Genomic DNA, 20,399 nt, shown 5'->3' on the forward strand with positions numbered 1-20,399 from the left:
GGCTAAGCCGTTTACCTGACACCACAAACTTAACACACTGGTTTGACACCGCACTTACTTTTCTCTCTGGCTACTCGGAGACAGAGCACCTCTTCTGCCTCCTTCTACTCAGCAGCCATGAGCAGACTGCTTGCACTCCTTTTAAACTCACGCACCTGGACCTAATTTTTAATAACGCCCAGGTGCGGATGATAATTAACAATAAAACAATTAAACTAAACAATAAGCAAATTAAATGAAACAATAAAGCAATCAATACGGTGCATTCTCACATGTTTTTCTTTCTTTGCAGGGAGGTTTTAACCCCCTCCCTGCCGTCTCTCACAACCCGCTATATTACAATATATATATATATATATATATATATATATATATATATATATATATATATATATATATATATATATATATATATATATATGGGAGGCAGCACCTGTGTTGAAAAGTGGAAGAAAGTGGGCGGCAAAGAAAGCCATGGAAGATGCAAAGGCTGCCCTTCGAATCGGTGATATCATGGGGCAAGTTCAGCATGGAAGAGGGGGTCTTGGTCTCAGTTCAGCTCCTCCTACATGGCACAAGGCAACCCCAGCTCAACGGAGGAAGCTGGTAGTCAACAAGGTGCAAAAGCAGGAGGAGAGGATGAGGTGTGTAAAGGCCGTTTCCCAGGCCAAGCAGGGAGAATGGATGAGATGGGAGAGTGTGGAACAACGCAACATCGTCTGGCAAGACCTATGGACAATGGAACAGAGCAGGATCAGTTTCCTCATCAGGTCAACATATGATGTTCTCCCTTCAACACAGAACCTAAACCTCTGGGTAGGAGAGGATCCCTCAAGTCCTTTGTGTTTATCACCTGCAACATTAAGGCACATTTTGACAGGATGTAAGGTGGCTCTTAGTCAAGGTTGTTTTACTTGGCGCCATGACCAGGTGCTGCGATGTTTGGCTTTAGCATTGGAAGACATGCATAACATGACCAATAAGCTGCCACCAGTTCCATCAAAACATTACACACAAAAGACAACATTTCTTCGCCCAGGAGAGCAACCACCAAGAAAAGGTGTTGAAACCAAGCCTCGCCCAGGTCAAATGGAAGCTGCTAGAGACTGGAAAATGCTGGCAGATGTTGGTCAACGGCTTATTTTTCCCCCCGAGATTGCCACCACTAACCTTCGACCAAATATTGTTTTGTGGTCTAGATCAGCATGCCTTACTCGCCTGATAGAGTTAACAGTGCCATGGGAGGATGCTGTAGATGAGGCGTATGAGGAAGAAACGCTCAACTAGCCGCTGAAGCGGAACAACGAGGATGGAAAGTCCAGGTTTACCCAGTGGAGGTGGGTTGTCGAGGATTTGTGGCACACACTACAACCCAGTTTCTCCGAGACGTCGGATTCAGTGGCCAAGAGTTGCGTCGCACAGTGAAGAACTTATCTGAAGCAGCAGAGAGGAGCAGCAACTGGCTGTTTTTGAGACAGAAAGATTCTGGTTGGGGATCTCAAGCACAATAGAAAGAAAGAACCGCTGATGTACGGGTAAGTAAGCTGGGCTGTGTTGAGTGGGGGACAGAGGGGGGGTGATGCTGGGATGCCAGAATCACTGTCGAGCACTTTTGAGGTGTCGTGGGCTAGTACACGAAACACAGAGGATGGAAGGTGCCCACTTAAAGACCCCAGAGATGTACCCTACTTAGCTCAATCCAGACGGTTGTCATGCTGATGCGCTGGAGAGATGCACTGTGGTTGATCCCCGGAGCCAGCATCGCAGCCCTTGTGTGTGCTGATGCGCTGGGGAGGCAAAATAAGCTGATCCCTGGAGCCAGCATTACACTTCAGCCAGAAGGATATCTACATCAGATGGAAAGAAACACAAATGGATGGAGATGCAGATGGATTACATTAGTTTAGTTGGAGCTTATCTTGGCAAGAGCCGAGTTCATATCAGCATGAAGTTTTAACATCTACTCTCATGTAATGGAAATCAATGCTTGTTTTCTTTCTATTCCTTAAGGATATTATCTTCAAGTATTGCTCATCCTTGTTAGACAGCTTTTTGGGTATTCCAGTCAATTACAGATGAAGTTTCTCTGTACTTGTTGATTATGCTTTGGATACGACACCTTGAAAATCAAGTAATGCAAGCTATTTCACTCAATGTTTTTCCTTCTTTATGCAAGTCAAGAAGGAAAAAAAGACTTTTGCACAGCAGTGTACTGGTAAATTAAAGCCTGGAGAAGATTGTGCTATTGCAATTTATATAATTTAATTGACTGCATACAGGCTCCTATATTTGAACAATTTACACAATCCAATTCTATATACTTTGAACTAAATTGGATCTTGTCGTGCTTCAGCATGGCCAGACATGTAAAGTTAGTAGAAGTCCAAATATGCAAGACACCAGACATCAAACCGAAATTCACTGAACAATACATGTCTCTGCAAGTCTACGCTCACTGATGGAATTTGTTTGTGTTTGTAAGAATCGAACAGCTTTCTGCATGACATTAAAAATACCAACATCAATCTCCCAGCCATCAGACAGGATCGACTGAACAACACTGCAGTAATCTGCGTAAGATGACATTTAACAGTTGAAATTTGCATACTCTACTCTGCCCTGACATCGGCTCTGGCCTTCAGCTTCTGATACTCTGTTGGTGACAGTGTTTATGGAATAGTTTGTGCTATGGAACATACATAACTTTTTAAAATGACCATTCTGCCATTACAAGAACATTGCATGATTCAATGCTTATTTCTGAAGACTAGGGGTGTGCAGTATTTGACGTAATTAAATGGTATAAGTACAATACATTTCTTAGTTTCCATAGAAATGCATGAGCTCTGCATTGAATTGTGGAATTGTAGAACTGGGCAAGGTATAATCTCTCATTAAACTTGATAAAGAAATACATATCCCTGAGACAGACTGAACAAAAGGTCACATTTAATTAACATATCCGTTGCATTTGCTAGTTTTGCAACATTTTCATTGTCTGCACGGCAGTGAAAATGTCAGCGCACCGGATGAGAGGGAAATTTGCTTCTAATCGGCTTTTAAAACACTCACTGTGGAAGTGAATTGCTATTGATTGATACTCAACTGTGAGGGAATTGCTACTTTCTTGTTGTGAAATCAACACATTCATAAATAGGTGTGTTTCGATGTATCTTAAACCACCAACAAATACTTCTTAAAGGTAATTCCGAGTATCAGCCCTCCCCTGCTGAAGACAGACTGTGCTGTGCTTTGTGGCATTTAGCTGGTGAAGGACTTTTATGCCCAAAACACCCTGAATACATTTTCTGCACACTACTTTAACCTGTCGTGGACACCCTAGCTTGCACAGCACCCTATACAGTATTCTATATGTAACAGTTCATTCTAATATGATATATATTAAACACCATGCCAACTTGCATTGAATTGTGCTGCCCATGGTATTCTTACACATTTATTGATGTTTTAAAAAAGTTGTTTCTGTATTTTTGTGTATTTAGTTGTAACCTCAGTATTAGTTGCTGTGCAAAGTCAGGTATACGGAGGATAATATGAAGGGTAAAGCTCATGTCATTCACTTATGCATATACCACAGGGAAGACAATGCTGTGCTGTTAAGTTGCGGTCATTTTGGTCAAGTTTTATGTCCTTTTGTTGCAGTTCCAGTTGTAAAGAAGACTTGGCAGAAACATGCTGCACTGATTGAATACTATAGTGATCATGCAGATGCCACTATACCAACAATCAACTTAGGAGTACCTAACACAGAGAGGGGTAAGTCAACCATTAAATCATTTTGCACTTTGCACCTACTGAGACAAGCCAATACGTGGAAGTGCACACGTTACACTGTTTAGTTCTAAATGGATTCTGTGAGAAACGTAGCGTAAAAGCTTCTCACGCATTGCAATAAAGCTCTTTCACATTAGAATGTGCTCTTGCAAAAAGAGGCTTACTCCATGAATTAATAGCATTTTGCTGTCCCATAACATTAAAAACACCAGCTTCAATATTCTAGACATAAGACAGGGATGACTGAACAAAACTGCAATGGTCTGCACAGGATAACATTAGTATTTTTTATTTATTTCTGTTTTTTTTACATACATGCAGTTTTTTTTTTATATTCATCTAATATCTATTCCAAAAAAAACAAGAATATACACATTTCACAGATTTTTCCAGAAAAAAAAAAAAGCCATTTCATCCATTTCTAAGAATTTTGCAGGGTCATTTATTACAGAACATTGAGCTTTTTTTTTCGTACCTAACTTGTTTTGTTGCGTGAACTTGTATTTCAGTGAATATTTGTTGTAATGACTGTTGTACATATTTAAATGGGTTGTGTTTTGAATGACAGCCATGCACACCTCAATGAGCAACCCATTCGTTTTGCTGGCAAAGATTTGAGGATTGAAATAGGGATTAAGGGAGGATGCAGCTATATTGCATTCAGCTCAGGAAATTGAACTACATTAACACTTTCATATTACTGTATTTTTTTTTTTTTTTTTTTAAATCAAAAAGATTGCTAACAGTACAGGCTGTGTATGGTTACCTAGCAACAATCCTGATCCTCAAATGTGCTTGCTGCTGCTGCTACATACTTCATAAGGTCTACCAGGAAGAAAAACAAAAAGGAAGTCAAGAAAATCTCAAAAAAACACATTAGTTGTTTGAAGTTATTTTTAGTTTTTAAACCCCCTCACATTCTGTTTTTCTTCTGCTATACTGTTAATATGCCATCTACTGGATATCAAGCAAAACCGTATCTCAAAAATGTCACATACAACGTCAGTAAAACACTATTTTTGTAATAATGCTGCTTCAGATTTTAAATAATCTGTAATTTCTGTAAATGAAACTCCTTCAATTCAAAAGCAAAAAGTGTCGTCATTGCTGCGACAGTCAAATTGGCTAGTGCTAAAAAATGTTGTGCTAAACACAACACCGAGTACAACTTACCATCCCTCACTCAACACTTTAAGTAATTGTAGCTAAGAAACTAATTCCATACATCTTACCTATATTGCACTTCCACAGGCTACATCTCAAATGTGTAGTTTTTAAAGACATGTTTTATCAAACATGTATTTTCATTTTAAAAGAGACATCTGGTCCTACACTGGGTTCAAGAAAAACCTCAGTTTTCTTGCCTTGCCTTCCAGGGTGTCTGTTACAGCTTTACTTCCTCGGTCATTTCTTCTGGTTTCTAGCAGTGTGTTATTGGTTACTGGCTGAAAGTGAGTCAGTAGGGGAAGCAGCTGGTGGGTTATTGACAGAAAAAAGACACTGAAGGGGTGGGGGCAATTTCACTCTCCAGGTGCATGACCCAGGAAGTGCAAGACAATCTAAAAGCATGACTTGTAAACTAGAGATTTATTTAATCTAGTGTAGTACCAGGTGTTATTTAAAAAAAAATTAAAATACATGCTTCCGAAAGCATGTGTTTCTCTCAAAACTGCACATTTGATATCTACAGAATATAATGAATGGATGGGCATGGCAAAGAAAATGTATGGAACTATTTTGTTAGCTAGTTAACTGTCAATAGGTAGGACTAATTCAATGGAACTAATTCCTTCAGTGAAGTCAGGGGTGGAACTCCTCTTGATTGGCTTGTAGAATCATAGTACCTTGTGAAGCATTAATGGTTTACATCATTTTCTTAAAATCTTTCTTCAAGTATTTAGACAAAGAGAAGGAGAGGTTATACCTTTTATTGGACTAACTAAACAATAATTAATCACAAGCTTTCAAGACCTCAGATGTCTCTTCAGATGAAAGTAGAAAATAAATTGAATGATGTTTAAATTCAAAAGGTGGCATCAGAACTTTAACAAAAATAACCAATTTTGAATCACTACAATTTTAATGCTATAAGGAAAAATGCTGTGTCAAAAAAAAAAAAAAGGTAGCGCTCTGAGCTGCTCAGAGGGAGTGGAACTGAGAATGCCGTTAAGTGGGTTCTTTCAATGAGCTGCTCAGAGCAGCTCAGTTACTTAACGTACCCAGTGACTATAACAAAGATAAAATAAATAAGTTATATTAATAAAATTCAAATAATAATATATATATATATATATATATATATATATATATATATACACATACACACACACACACACACACACACATATTTTATATATATAGTAAAGGATTTAACTTGTTTTAAAGGTTCTAGCCCCCTTTATACAAACCCAGACACAATAATTGATGTTTTTCAAAGCACTCAAATGCAATTTTATTATTTACACAAATAAAAGATAAATCAAAACAAAACAAAAACCTAACTCACACATGGAGTACCCACTTGAAGACCCCAGAGATGTACCCTACTTAGCTCAATCCAGGCAGTTGTCATGCTGATGCGCTGGGGAGGCTGCACTGTGGTTGATCCCCAGAGCCAATATCGCAGCCGTTGTGTGTGCTGATGCGCTGGGGAGGCAAAATAAGCTGATCCCTGGAGCCAGCATTACTCTTCAGCCAGACGGATATATACATCAGTTGGAAAGAAATGCAAATGGATGGAGATGTAATCACATTAGTTTACTGTAAAGCTACATCTTAGTTGGTGCTTATCTTGGCGAGAGCTGAGTTTAAATCAGCATTAAGTTTTAACATCCACTGTCATGTAATGGAAATCATAACTAAACTTTGTACCATCCTTAAACTAATAAACTGGACAGCTAAGCTGTTGACTAATCACAAAACATTAACTTTACAACACAAACAAAAGGTTTCCACACTACCTTTTGTTTACTCCACACCGGTCTCTTCACAATGCCAGCCTCTCTGTCCACACAGACTGGAGACTGCCCTGAACAAACATGTCTTTGCGGCTATATACCTGCCTGCTAATCCCAGGCCGGTGACACTAATTAAAGAAATAATTACACAAACACAGCCACACACACATTTCTCTGGCAGGGACAGGAATTAACCCTATCCCTGCCAAACCTCCAACACAGTTCTTCAAGGCAGGGATCCACAATATATATATATATATATATATATGGAAACATATCCCTGAATAAGATTTTTAGTTTGAAACTTACACAGTTTACTGATAGCCCCCTCCCCACCACAACAGAAATGTCCAAATACAGAACCGTTTACTTTACGTTTACAATAAAGGTGAGATGCATCTTTGCTATAACCCACTATTTTCTTTAATGACGTTTCAACCCGTGTCAACCGATCTGAGAGCTATGAGGAAAAAATGACAGTGAGTGAAGTGAATCTCCCTGCAAAATAAAACCCACGTTGATTTAAATGCACTGTGTGTTATTTTAATTATTTAATTATTTTAATAAAACACAGCAGTTCCCAGATGGTTCAACATTACAGTAACGTAAAATGTAATTTACTAAAGCATATTGTTCAACAACGTCTTGCACATCTGACAGTAGTAAAGTTAAAAAATTTATATTTCTGTGCACCAAGTTTTTTTTTTTTTTTATCTCAGTATGATCTCTAGAGCAACAAAGCACAAAAGTCTACAACAGTTTGCCATTACTATATATTACAGGTTTACTGCATCACTGTACTCCATGAAAGGTGTGATGTGAATGTGCTGTTGCATACGGGGGGGGGGGGGGGGGGGGTATGTTTAAATTCAGCAGTGACATGTTTAGTGTGTGTTTGCGCCACCAGTAATTTAGGGAATTGAGAGCTGCGACAGAGTTCATCAAACGTGTTCTTGTTCTTGAATACCTGTTGTTAAATACAACAGTTATGTTCTATACTGGATTTGTGTCTTATTTAAAGAAGAACTGCACACATTGGAGGGATGTATTAAAATGGGTGTGTGTTTGGGTCGATGTAGGATTCGTATTCGGCCAAATCCGAACCCTGTTCAAAAAGTAGGTATTCGGGCCGAATCCGAAACCGAATCCTGGATTTGGTGCATCCCTAATACATATATATTACTCAGATATATGTTACTCAGATGAGCCATTGTTGTACACATTTGTCTTTTAAACTACCTTCCTTTCTATTTTAACTTCCCAATGAGCTTGAATACGGGACCACACTGTTTGTTTTGGGTTTTTTTGGTTTGTTTTTTTGGAAGTTAAGCATTGTTGCAACCTTATGAGACCTCCTATCATTGACACTTTTGGAGAGACAGTCAAAAGCACTGAAAAAGCTAAGCAGCCCCAAATCTCTACTACAGTACATAGAACAGGTCTTTCCATTTGTTCTGTATGTTCCTTCCTGTTTGTTTCTCTAAAATGTGGTTCTGTTTTAACTAAGCGATAAATATTGCTGCCCTTTAACTATTAATACAAGTGTTGGGTGATTTGTTGATATTAAAATTCATAGGAATGAATGTGTGGCCACACAATAAACTCCTGTGAATGACAATGTATATATTACAATTGGCTGCAGTTTAAATTATTTGAAAATAATCCAATTATCTCTTTCTGTTTTCTTCTCTGCATATTTCTTGCTGAAGTTGTTACCCGTGTCATTTTTCTTTCTGGCGTGTTCTTACCCCCTTTATCTTATTCCTTTGTAAATGAATCCCAGGAAGTCTTTTCTTCTGTATATGTCTCATCTGTCTCTTTCTTATAATTTGTTCTCTCTCTCTCTCTCTCTCTCTCTCTCTCTCTCTCTCTCTCTCTCTCTCTCTTGATGGGTCCTTTATTTCTTGTCTTAGAATTCTTGTCAGTTTTATCTAGCTGGCTGCAGGGATGCATTTAAACAGCAGTGAGTGGTTTGAGTTGGGTTTTTTTGTGGTGTTGTTTTTTTTTACTTCCACACATGGGCCAACAAAAAACTGATTTTCCTTCCATGGTTTCATCAGTGATATACATTTCATATTTGTATAGTTTGTAAGAGTATTATTTTTTTTAAAAAAAGCTTTATATATTTATTATATATATAGTTTAGTCATTGAAGGCAGCACCTTTTCATTGACTTGATTATACTGTATTACAGCCTCAGAAATGTGCTACCTTTCCTACACATTTTGATAACCTTATTATTCTACTACCTTTCTGTTACTATCTTGTTTAAGTGAAAAACTATAATAAGCTACAGCACACTGATGAAGGCATTAATATTTTCTATCTGTATTCAGAATTATTTTCCAAATGTTGTATATGATCACAATAATTTAACAAAAAGTCTACCTGCATATTGCATTTTGTTCTCATTCTTTGCTAAGACTTTAAGTAAAACAAAAAAAAAAGTAGCATAACCTTTATCATGCCCTACATGCTACAGGGTTAGTTTATTTTCAAGATATGGATTGTGCTAATTTTGTATTTTTTTTTTTTTAATTTAGTCATTGCCAATTATTTTTTATTATTTTCTCCCAATTTGGAATGGCCAATTGGCGCAGCTCACCGCAACCACCCCTGCGCCGACTTGGGAGGGCAAAGACGAACACACGCTGTCCTCCAAAGCGTGTGCCGTCAGCCGACCGCTTTTTTTCACACTGCGGACTCACCATGCAGCCACCCAAGAGCTACAGCGTCGGAGGACAACGCAGCTCTCAGGCAACTTACAGGCAAGCCCGCAGGCGCGGTGAGCCGAGGACACCCTGGCCGACATAACCCTCCCTCCCTCTGGGCGGCGCTCGGCCAAATGAGCGCCGCCCTCTGGAAGCTCCCGTGCTCGGTCGGCAAAGGAATAGCCTGGACTCGAACTCACGACGTCCAGACTAGAGGGCACATCCTGCACTCGACGCGGAGCACCTTTACTGGATGCGCCACTCGGGAGCCCACCTTAATTTTGTATTTTTAACTATGGAGGGGAATGCACATCACTAACACATATTATTTTAGAAGCTGCACTTCACAAATGCTGTTATACAGTTTATTGCTTTAAATCAACTATAACATACTACACCAATATTAACATTTTAGGAGTCCTGCTACTGTACAGTATAGATTTTCTTACAGATTTTTTTTTTTTTTTTTTTTTGAGCTATCTGATGGAGGAAAGTTATTCAGTCTGAGCTCTGTATACTGATAGAGTTGTGAAGTTCATTTTATAATGCCCTACTCTGCTCTCTCTTTCATGCTGCAGCTTCCATTCTTCAGTCCACAGGGGACTGCATTGTCTCTATTTATTTAGCAACTATAGGGAGACAGCATGCAGTCGAATCAAGATGCTTTTAGAGAACTCAAAGGTTGGGATTTGGATATTTAGTTGTAAAGACTAGGGGCCCTATTTTGATGAAACGAGTGCAATCGCAAACGCAGTGGTAAAGTCAATCGCCTGTGCCCCGCAGGGAGTGGCTTCTCCAAAAGTGTGATTCTGATGACATTAAAAACCCAGCGCAAGCGCATTTAGTGGAGCACTGACATCGCCCAGCCAATCAATGCTGACTAGGTTGGGGCGTCTGCTGTTCAATCAGGGCCCTGCAACAGTCCCTTTAAGAGACAGAATGCGCTCGTGATTTTGAATGTAAAAGTGGCAATCTTGTTGAGCGGCAGTACCACAGAGCAAGAACAACCAGCGCAAGTCAGAACAGCAAGTGGCAGAGAATACGTAAACCACGCTACTTCTGGTCCTGTCTGTTAGCTGTGTCCTATATTATTGCTTTATGTGTGAGCTGAACCGGGATAGTTTGCATACACATGTGGATGATGTTGTTCTGCCTCTCCTACGTCTTTCATTCATGAGCATTTTGTATTACTCCATTGTATCTGCAAAAGAGGGTATTTTTTTAATTCATATATTTGTTTATTATTAATTTGCGAATACTATTGTTTAGTTTCTTCTGGTTTGTCGTTTTTTCGTTATTTTTTTCTTTTCTTTTACTTTTCTTTCTTTGATTTCCTCTTGATGTGTCAGTCCAAACACCCGCAGTTGCTACTTAGGACTACTTTGCTTTTCATAGTGTGTTAAAGTTCCTGATTGCACCACTAAATAAACTTGGTTTCAGCAGGTCTTAATGCAGTGCTCAATTGTCTATTTGGGACCCCATTGCACTGTCATCAGAATCGCTTTGGCTAATATGTTAATGATACCACACCCCGAAATTTATGCCGTCCCATAGCGATGGGGCAGGCGCTCTATAATGGCACAAGACATGTCTTCAGAACACCATTTCAGCGCAGTGATTTTTTTTTTCCTATGTCTTCACTCCATTTATGCGCCACAGAATCGGGGGCAAGGGCACTTGCATTTGCGTTGTAATCAGAATACAGCCCTAGGAGGTTTGTACCACATCTGTACTTGGTCTGCATGAGCTGTGTTTGTGTCCTGGTGGTGTGAAGTCAGCAGTCTCCATTCAGGATTCCAGCGGTGGGGGTTTTATTGGCTTTGGCACTCCCATGCGTTTCTCCTGATCAGCAGTGGGCCCTATTGGCTCAGCACCTGCTGAGCTCAAGCAGACATTTGTAGGGCTGGCCTTTGTCCTCCAGAGGCCATAGCTTGCTGACACCCACTCTTGATTTCCTGTGTGTAAAGAGGCAATTGGCTTGGTCGTGGGATTGGAGGATGCCCCTGACCTTCAGTTCTCTTGAGATGTGTGGGGAATGGCTGTGGTGAGGGAACATAATTAAACATTTTAAAAATAAAATTAAATAAATGCCCACTAGGAACAGACAGGTGGGCGGCAATAATGTATGCAGAAACAGTAGAAAAAAATCTGTAGCTTTGCCAGAAAACTGTTGCGTTGTGTCCTTATCTGGTTTTGATAGCAATGGTTTGTGTCTCTATCAGACCTAAACTGGCAACAGACAGTCTGAGATAATGCTACTCTCTCCCTAATTGCTTAATGATGTGTTTGGTGAACAGGTTTGTAATTACGGTACTTGTATTGCAAGATATTTTGTACTCACAGTTGTATTTCCCCCTATTACATTTTAAGGTCACTGTGGGAAGACATTTGCCATATTGGAGAGATTTCTGAGTGAAGCTATTCCAAAAACGAACTGGCTGGTGATTGTAGATGATGACACATTGATCAGGTACAGTTTTCTGTTTGTTTTTTAAAGAAGGAACATCAAGATACAGTAGCCAGTGATTATTTCGATTATGCTGCTGTAACAAGGCAGATAATTAACAAAAGCTAACCTATTATTTATTTATTTCTTAGCAGACGCCCTTATCCAGGGCGACTTACAATTGTTACAAGATATCACATTATACATTATTTCACATTATACAGATATCACATTTTTTTTACATACAATTACCCATTTATACAGTTGGGTTTTTACTGGAGCAATCTAGGTAAAGTACCTTGCTCAAGGGTACAACAGCAGTGTCCCCCACTGGGGATTGAACCCACAACCCTCCGGTCAAGAGTCCAGAGCCCTAACCACTACTCCACACTGCTGCCCCAGGCACCTATGGCACACAAAAGGACTTATTCCAATTCTAATGGATTTGAATGGCAGGAACCCCACATAATTGGTCTGACCTGTGTGAAAGATGTCAAGCCACACCTCAAAGGCTGGCTACCTCTAAGCAATTATCCCTGATGGTGAATGTCAAATGTCATGTGGTTTTGAGTTTTGTCCTTTCCTGGGGGCAGTTTTGAAGTGATTCTTGTTACAAGGGCATCTTTCAAAGCAAGGTGAATGAGGGTCTTACTTTTATATTAAATATCTGTACATTGAACTGGATTAAAGAAAACAAATGGAACTGTAAAGTAGTGCAGGATGTCTGTCCCTATTGAATTGCTGAATGTTACAAACATTCCATCATTCCAAAGTGAAATGTTGTCATGGAATAAAGTCATGTATTTGCAAGAAATATATCCAAGTTATGTTTCTGTGTTTTATTGACCTTTTGCAATTCAGTATCTGTTGATAGACATTGTTTTATTTTAATGTTTTTATGGCTGTTTGCATGTGTTTAAAATCACCTTTGAGAAAGATATTGAAGTCTCAGGGACCAACGCTTGGTAGTTATTCATGTTTTAAAAAAAAAAAAATTACACAATTACCAGTTTAAACATTAAAGAACTGATTGAAGCTTGAAATTGGATGTCTTATTTGTAGTTACAGGTGGCATCCCATTTCAGAACACAGCCGGTGGGTTTGCATACAGATGGTCCTCATAATCTCATAAATATCTGTGAAATTTATATAAAAACAACAGTTTCTCTGATCATACCCAAATGTCATCTGAAAAGTTCCTATAAGGGAGCTTCATGGAGAATATTTGTGAAAATTCAAGCACTGCATAACGGTCAACATTTTAAACTAATATTAAGCCACAGTTCTGCTCGACCGCCTTGTCCTAAATGGCATTCTGCGATAATAGAATGACCTGTCAGCAACATATTATGGTCTTGAATCATTTAAAAGTTAGAGCACCGTTGCTTCAGTGGTCTTTTCAAATAGCTCATTTTATATTTTTTAATGTTTATTTCTGTGGGAAAAATGTTGTGCCTGTCATACCTTCAATAATGAACGTCCCACCCAGTCACACTGCATTAGTAGTAAAATAATTATATTTGGAGTACAACTGCACCTGTGGGACGGATTGCTCATTAAAATTGTTTTCTTGTATTTGAAGACGAATTAGTCATACCAAGATATATACTAAGCAAGGGGACAGTGGAGTAAAACTGACATCAAATGCCCTATCCTAGCCATTCTGCGTTATTCATTTGTTTCAACGCTTGTTAGCTTATACACAGAATATAGATCATCATTCATTTCATAAACTACTAGATTAACATATATTAACTAGATTAACATATATTAACTAGATTTCCATGCTTCTTTAAAGTGTTCCAAGACTGCAGAAATTGTTGAGCTGTTACAATGCAAATGAGCCAGTATTTCTAGGAGAGCGCTATGGGTATGGACTTGGGATCGGGGGGTACAGTTACATCACAGGAGGAGGTGGGTAAGTCACTGTCTTCCTAGGTTTACTTTTAAATGTAAAGGTTGGGGATGCATTATTAAACATGTTCAGTTTTTAAAAACTTCTGATTTTGTTTGCTTTGAAGAATGGTCTTCAGTAGGAAGGCTGTTGTGAGACTTCTTGAGAGCAATTGCCGGTGTTACAGCAATGATGCCCCTGATGATATGGTTCTGGGGATGTGCTTCAATGGTTTGGGAATTCCAGTAACACACAGTGCACTGTTTCACCAGGTAATGTGTCAGGCCAGCTGAATTCACTGTAATAAAAATGTACAGTCAACTCAATTTTGACAAACACAGATACAACTTTCCTTAAATATCGACCAGTGATATAATCACTGCTTTACTTGGAAACTTAATGGGTCGAAACCATCTGTAAGGTTTATAATTTACTATAATAATTCCAAAGCACACGAGTGATGTTTCTGTCAACCTCTAGCTAGTTTCGATCAGTATTGCAATACAGAAATACTGATCTGTGCTGTTATTTTGTCTAATAACATAAAGCACAGCACTCCATTTGACAAAATTCCAGCAAGGTTTTGCAAGGTTATAGACAGTTGCATTTCAAACATTTCTAACTTAATTGGAATATGTCTATTCTGTTATTCAATATACTCCCTGCTCCCAGCCAGAGAGGGACACAATTCAATTAAATTAAGAAGACCAGTTTCTAAGCAATATTGAAGTAGAATTGAATTATTGTCAAACTAAATGAATCTTTCATCAAAATATAAATGGATCATACATGTGAGCGTCTCCCTTTTGATTTGTAACTCCTTATTTTTTTTTTCTTCAGGCGAGACCAGATGATTATTCGAGGGACTATCTTGCTCACCAAATTCCGGTTTCTTTTCACAAGCATTGGAATATTGATCCAGTGACAGTCTTTAATAAGTGGCTGGCAGAAGAAAATGACCCAATATACCAACAGCAACAACACACAATGATTAGAGAGGAGTTGTAATATTTAGAACACCACCAAATGTAGAATATCGCGATACTTCAAACCTGAGAGATTTTATGCTTTTCAAGACTTCTGAAAACAAAACTTAAATGGTTAAACAGAATAGATAATTGATTTAATGAGAGCTGCAGCCAGTTTAATTTGTCTTAATTAATCAATGTTTTTGTACATTTGACATTTCTTCAATAGCTCATAAACCATTTGAGATACAGACTTCATATTGTGTGTTATGGAAACTCCTTGGAAAATATAACAATTATGAGTATTGTCCAATAGTAATGAACCAATTTGTGATGATAGTTTTATAAAACTGCTTCACTGTTTACTGTAGGTCTCATGTCAGAGACCATTTGAGGTAGTGACTTTATACATGCAGGTTATGAACCACTGCAGGCTAAACATGTCAATGGTCTTGACATTGGACTCTGATCCAATATGGTTGTTATATTTAGGGCATACAGATTTTTTAGGTTTCTAGTGTCATTTAGTTTCACTGCCACGGTGTTTTAACCACTGACTATGTCAGTGATGGAAAACACTCACTTTCAAATAGGGTCTTCACATTTTACACATGCAGTAGCTGTTTTGACGATTCTCTTTTAATAATGGTCGCAGTCCAACAAGAACCACTTTCTTGTCCCATTTGTTGTAAGGCCATGTCAAACCATTTGAAATTTAGACTTCTTGACATCTGATCTAGTAGGACTTCCATATCGGCTGTTATGTAACATTTCTATTTCCTACAACCCATTTTGAAATATTGTTATCAAAACCACTTCACAGTTGTGTCCTCATTCTCTTGTTTAAGTTGTATTATGGAGGCTACTGGCAATGAGATCTTGTCTTCTTGTCTTGTGATTCTTGGTCACCTTCATGATCATTGATATCAGCCAATACATATTAAGCATTTTGTGGCCAAATTAGTTTTAAATGAGTGTGATTAATCTATTATCAGCATTTACAGCATTGTCATGTTCTTTTTATCTTTTTAAATATCTGCATGTTACAAAGGAGAATCCAACTGAAATAAAGAGCCAAAAAAATCTTCCACTGAAGAAAAGCTGAAAAGGGTAATATTGCTAAATTGATTTTAAAACCTTGTTTAGGACTCCATTAACCTTCCACCACATTTCTAAACACACCTCCCACTTTTCAACCACTAATACCATGTTTTTGTTTAGTTCAACATGTATTTGTTTTTTTTAATATATTTATATAATACTTTGAAAGTTACTGGTGTAGAATAAAAAAAATACTGTACTTGGCACTGCTGTATTTTCATAAAACATACAATATTAATACTGAAGTCTGTGGCGTTTTTTTCATGAGGTAGAAGATTAGGGATATTAGATATTACAGTGATATTGCAACAACACATACAACTTAGTAATGAAAACTGTGCAGGCTAATATCATCACTTTTACTCCATTGTGAACTAACAATGTAGCCTTAAACATTATCCCTTCAGTGTTGATAATAAGTTATATATTGTGTGCTTTAAGGATCCCTACTATATATATATACAGTGCCTTGCAAAAGTATTCAGACCCCTGACCAATTCTCTCATATTACCGAATTACAAATAGTACATTGAAATTTCGTTCTGTTTGATATTTTGACACTAAACTCAAAATCAATTATTGTAAGGTGACATTGGTTTTATGTTGGGAAATATTTTTAAGAAAAATAAAAAACTGAAATATCTTGCTTGCATAAGTATTCAACCCCCACATTAATATTTGGTAGAGCCACCTTTCGCTGCAATAACAGCTTTAAGTCTTTTGGGGTAAGTATGTACCAGCTTTGCACACAGTGTCGGAGTGATTTTGGCCCATTCTTCTTGGCAGATTTGCTCCCCGTTGTTCAGATTGGTTGGATGACGCTTGTGGACCGCAATTTTCAAATAGTACCACAGATTCTCAATGGGATTGAGATCAGGACTTTGACTGGGCCACTGTAGGACATTCACCTTTTTGTTCTTGAGCCACTCCAATGTTGCTTTGGCCTTGTGCTTGGGATCATTGTCCTGCTGAAAGGTGAATTTCCTCCCAAGCTTCAGTTTTTTAGCGGACTGAATCAGGTTCTCTTGCAGTATTTCCCTGTATTTTGCTCCATCCATTCTTCCTTCAATTTTAACAAGATGCCCAGTCCTTGCTGATGAGAAGCATCCCCACAGCATGATGCTGCCACCACCATACTTCACTGTAAGAATGGTGTGTCTTGAGGCATGGGCAGTGAGCTTTGGCCAAAAAGCTCTATCTTGGTCTCATCTGACTACAAAACCTTTTCCCACATCGCAGCTGGGTCACTCTCATGCTTTCTGGCAAACTCCAGACGTGCTTTCAGATGGTACTTTTTGAGTAACAGCTTCTTTCTTGCCACCCTCCCATACCAGGCCAGTGTTATGCAGAGCTCTTGATATGGTTGACTGGTGCACCATTACTCCACTCCCAGCCACTGAACTCTAGCTCCTTCAAAGTGATTGTTGGCCTCTGTGGCTTCTCTCACAAGTCTCCTTCTTGTCTGAGCGCTGAGTTTTGAGGGACGGCCTTTTCGTGATGCAGCTTCCACTTCCTGATTATTGATCCAACTGTGCTCACTGGGATATCCAAACACTTGGATATTATTTTGTACCCTTTCCCTAATCTATGCATTTGTATTACTTTATCTCTAACTTCTGTAGAATGCTCTTTGGTCTTCATTTTCCTTCAGATTCACAGCCTGACCAATGATCCTTCAACAGTGGGGTTTTTATCCAGAAACTGTGACAGTAACTTTAATGGTTCACAGGTGGAGGCCAATGGTAAGGTAATTGTGACCTCGTTAGGGCAATTTCTTTCATTGGTGTAAACTGGGAGCTTCCACAGTACAGGGGTTGAATACTTATGCAAGCAAGATATTTCAGTTTTTTATTTTTCTTAAAAATATTTCCCCAACATAAAACCAATGTCACCTTACAATAATTGATTTTGAGTTTCAGTGTTTTAAAATAAAATGTCAAACAGAACGAAATTTCAATGTGCCATTTGTAATTCAGTAATATGAGGGAATTGGTCAGGGATCTGAATACTTTTGCAAGGCACTGTATATATTTCATGACAGCTTAGAAATGTATTCTGTTATGTCACAATTCTTAGGAACTTGAATTAAGCTAAATAACTCTTTTGATATCATCATGATGTATTCACCTCTCCCTTTGCAGTTTCTTTCAAACCTGTGCTCACAAACACAGTTTCTGATGTCCTTGGTTAAAAGTGGGGCACGATCAGGTGGTATCTGTACAAAAGAACATCAGAAAAGTGTGCAAAGGAAGGGGGCGTTCAGCCCATCAAGACTCATCCCTACAATATGCCACTGCTAAGGGTTGAAATCTAATTTCATGGGATATCACCTGTTTGTTTTTTAAATGTTCCCTGTGTTTTGGATCCTACTACGTTGCCTGGAAGGTCATTCCATGCATGTATTCTCTCTCTGCTACATCTGTAATAGTGACTTGGGTTAACGTTATACCGTTTAATAATCTATATACTTTATATAGATTATGAAAGACCACTCCCTTCTTTTTTCTAAGATGAAGAGAATCAGTTATTTTAAACTTTCCTCATAGCTCATTCCATTAATTCCTGGGATCAACCTAGGTGCCCTTCTCTCTACCTTTTCAAGTACATTTTTTTTTGTAGGGAGGTGAAAAAAACTGGAAACATTATTCTAGGTGAGGTCTAACTAGAGCATTATATAAACTCAGCATTATATAAACTCAGCATAGCTTCCCTACACTCTTACGCCACGCTGTTTGCAATATAACATAATAATTTCCTTATTAACTGCCTCATCACTTTGGCAAGGTACTTTTAATGATGAGTTCACTATAACCTTAAGATCCTTTTCAAAGGCATTATTACTAATTAGTCATTTAGCAGACTCTTTTATCCAAAGCGACTTACAGAGACTAGGGGGTGAACTATAGTAATATCTTTATTTTTATATAGCTCCTTTCATAGTGGACCACCATCACAAAGCGCTTCACAGAGGTAGGCTGTGAACTGTGCATTATATGCAGTCACTAACAGTAGGACATTAATTTAACAACTCATCTTCAGGACAGAGAACAAGGAGGTTAAGTGACTTGCTCAGGGTCACACAGTGGCAGAGGTGGGATTTGAACCGGTGACCTTTTGGTTATAAGCACTGGACTTTAACCACTGGACCACACTGCCTCCTGTCAACAAGTGCTGCACAGTCACTTACAATAGTACCTCGGTTTTACATCTCATCTGAAGGATGTTGTACAAGGAGGTTAAGTTGCTCGCTCAGGGTCACACACAGTCAGTGGCTGAGCAGATATTAGAACAGGGGACCTCCTGTTATCAAGCCCTTTTCTTTAACCACTGGACCACCAAGTATTTGTTCCCTACATTATTTCCATTCAGTTTCTGTTCTATGGGTAAAGATTTGTGCACCCAATATACAATACTTTACACGTCTTAACATTAAAATTAACTTTGGGTTATTTGTTAATTTTTAGCTGCTGTAGCTTTACCTCTGCTATACCGATTCTTTCAGAACTATGTGCGCAGGGGCTCCCAAGTGGCGCATCCAGTAAAGGTGCTCCGCGTGGAGTGCAGGATTCTTGTGGACGATAGGGTGCCTGCGGGTCTGCTATAGAAGGACACGTTTCAGAGGACACGTGTGTCTGACACCGTTTCCCGAGTCGGTGCAGGAGTTGCAGCAGTGAACTGGGATAAGAATAATAATTGGGCATTCCAAATTGGGGATAAAACTGGGGTAAAAAAACACTGGCAACAACTAAATTTATAAAAAAAAAAAAAAAAGAAAAAAAAGAACTATGTACACAATGGCACAGTGGGTTTGGTGGCATAATGTTTGTATCCTCTCTGGTGAAAATATTCAAAAACTTTCTTTAATGCATCAACAATTTTGCAGTCCTTGTAAACCTCACTATCAGATTCATCCCTTTATACTTTAACATCCTTGTAATCCTAACAGGATAACTATTGTCAGCGTGTCCCTCGGTCATAAATGTATAAATCATCAAAAAAAAACAAATCAAAAAGCAGTGGAACAGATTTCTGTTTTCCATAATACAAGATAAAGGGCACTCTTATTCCAGTGTTATTTTCTCCTCTGGGGATTTAATTCACAAGGTCAAGCTGACTTATACATGTGCATGTTAAGCCCTTTGTAAATACAATTTTGTATTATAAAACACATATTTATTAATTTATGTTTTTGAGCAATTTACTTACTCTTAATTGAGGTAATAATATTAATCATGAATAAGCACAGAATGATTGAACAAATAAACAAAGTAATAGCTTCTTCCATGTTTCAGTGCACTTAAAACAGAAAAAACCTACTGTGCTGCACAAGGGGCAGGCAGTGTGTAAACAGCATGTCAGTGTGAAATTCGGGGTTGTGGGGGAGTTTGAAAAGGGAAAGATTATACTGCAGAGGAGGGTGTATGTAGTGCATGTGCAGTAAAGGCTGAATAAAGACTTGATTTAATTAGTTGTAATACCACTGGGTGTTCCTTCTTTTAATGAGCTGAAGAAATACAGTTTAAATCA

General features: G+C 38.4%; 1 protein-coding gene across 3 annotated transcripts in view; it reads left to right on the forward strand.

Moving 5' to 3' along the window:
* The window catches only part of LOC117972870 (beta-1,3-glucosyltransferase-like), a 63,252-nt gene extending 47,140 nt beyond the window's left edge, over positions 1-16,112 (forward strand). The window contains exons 11-15 of one of the 3 annotated variants that reach the window (XR_009329545.1): positions 3,664-3,777; positions 11,834-11,933; positions 13,708-13,823; positions 13,931-14,075; positions 14,644-14,776. Coding sequence is in view for 2 of the 3 variants with exons in the window: in XM_059030460.1 (XP_058886443.1) it covers positions 3,664-3,777; positions 11,834-11,933; positions 13,708-13,827; positions 13,931-14,075; positions 14,644-14,811 (647 nt within the window). In the remaining variant the exon portion in view is untranslated. Of the gene's footprint in view, positions 1-3,663; positions 3,778-11,833; positions 11,934-13,707; positions 13,828-13,930; positions 14,076-14,643 lie in introns of all 3 variants that reach the window. The other 2 variants (XM_059030460.1, XM_059030461.1) reach the window with 2 other exon arrangements.
* The last annotated feature ends 4,287 nt before the right edge of the window (positions 16,113-20,399 follow it).

Source organism: Acipenser ruthenus, chromosome 9 (genome assembly GCF_902713425.1).
Source record: "Acipenser ruthenus chromosome 9, fAciRut3.2 maternal haplotype, whole genome shotgun sequence".
NCBI lineage: Eukaryota > Metazoa > Chordata > Actinopteri > Acipenseriformes > Acipenseridae > Acipenser > Acipenser ruthenus.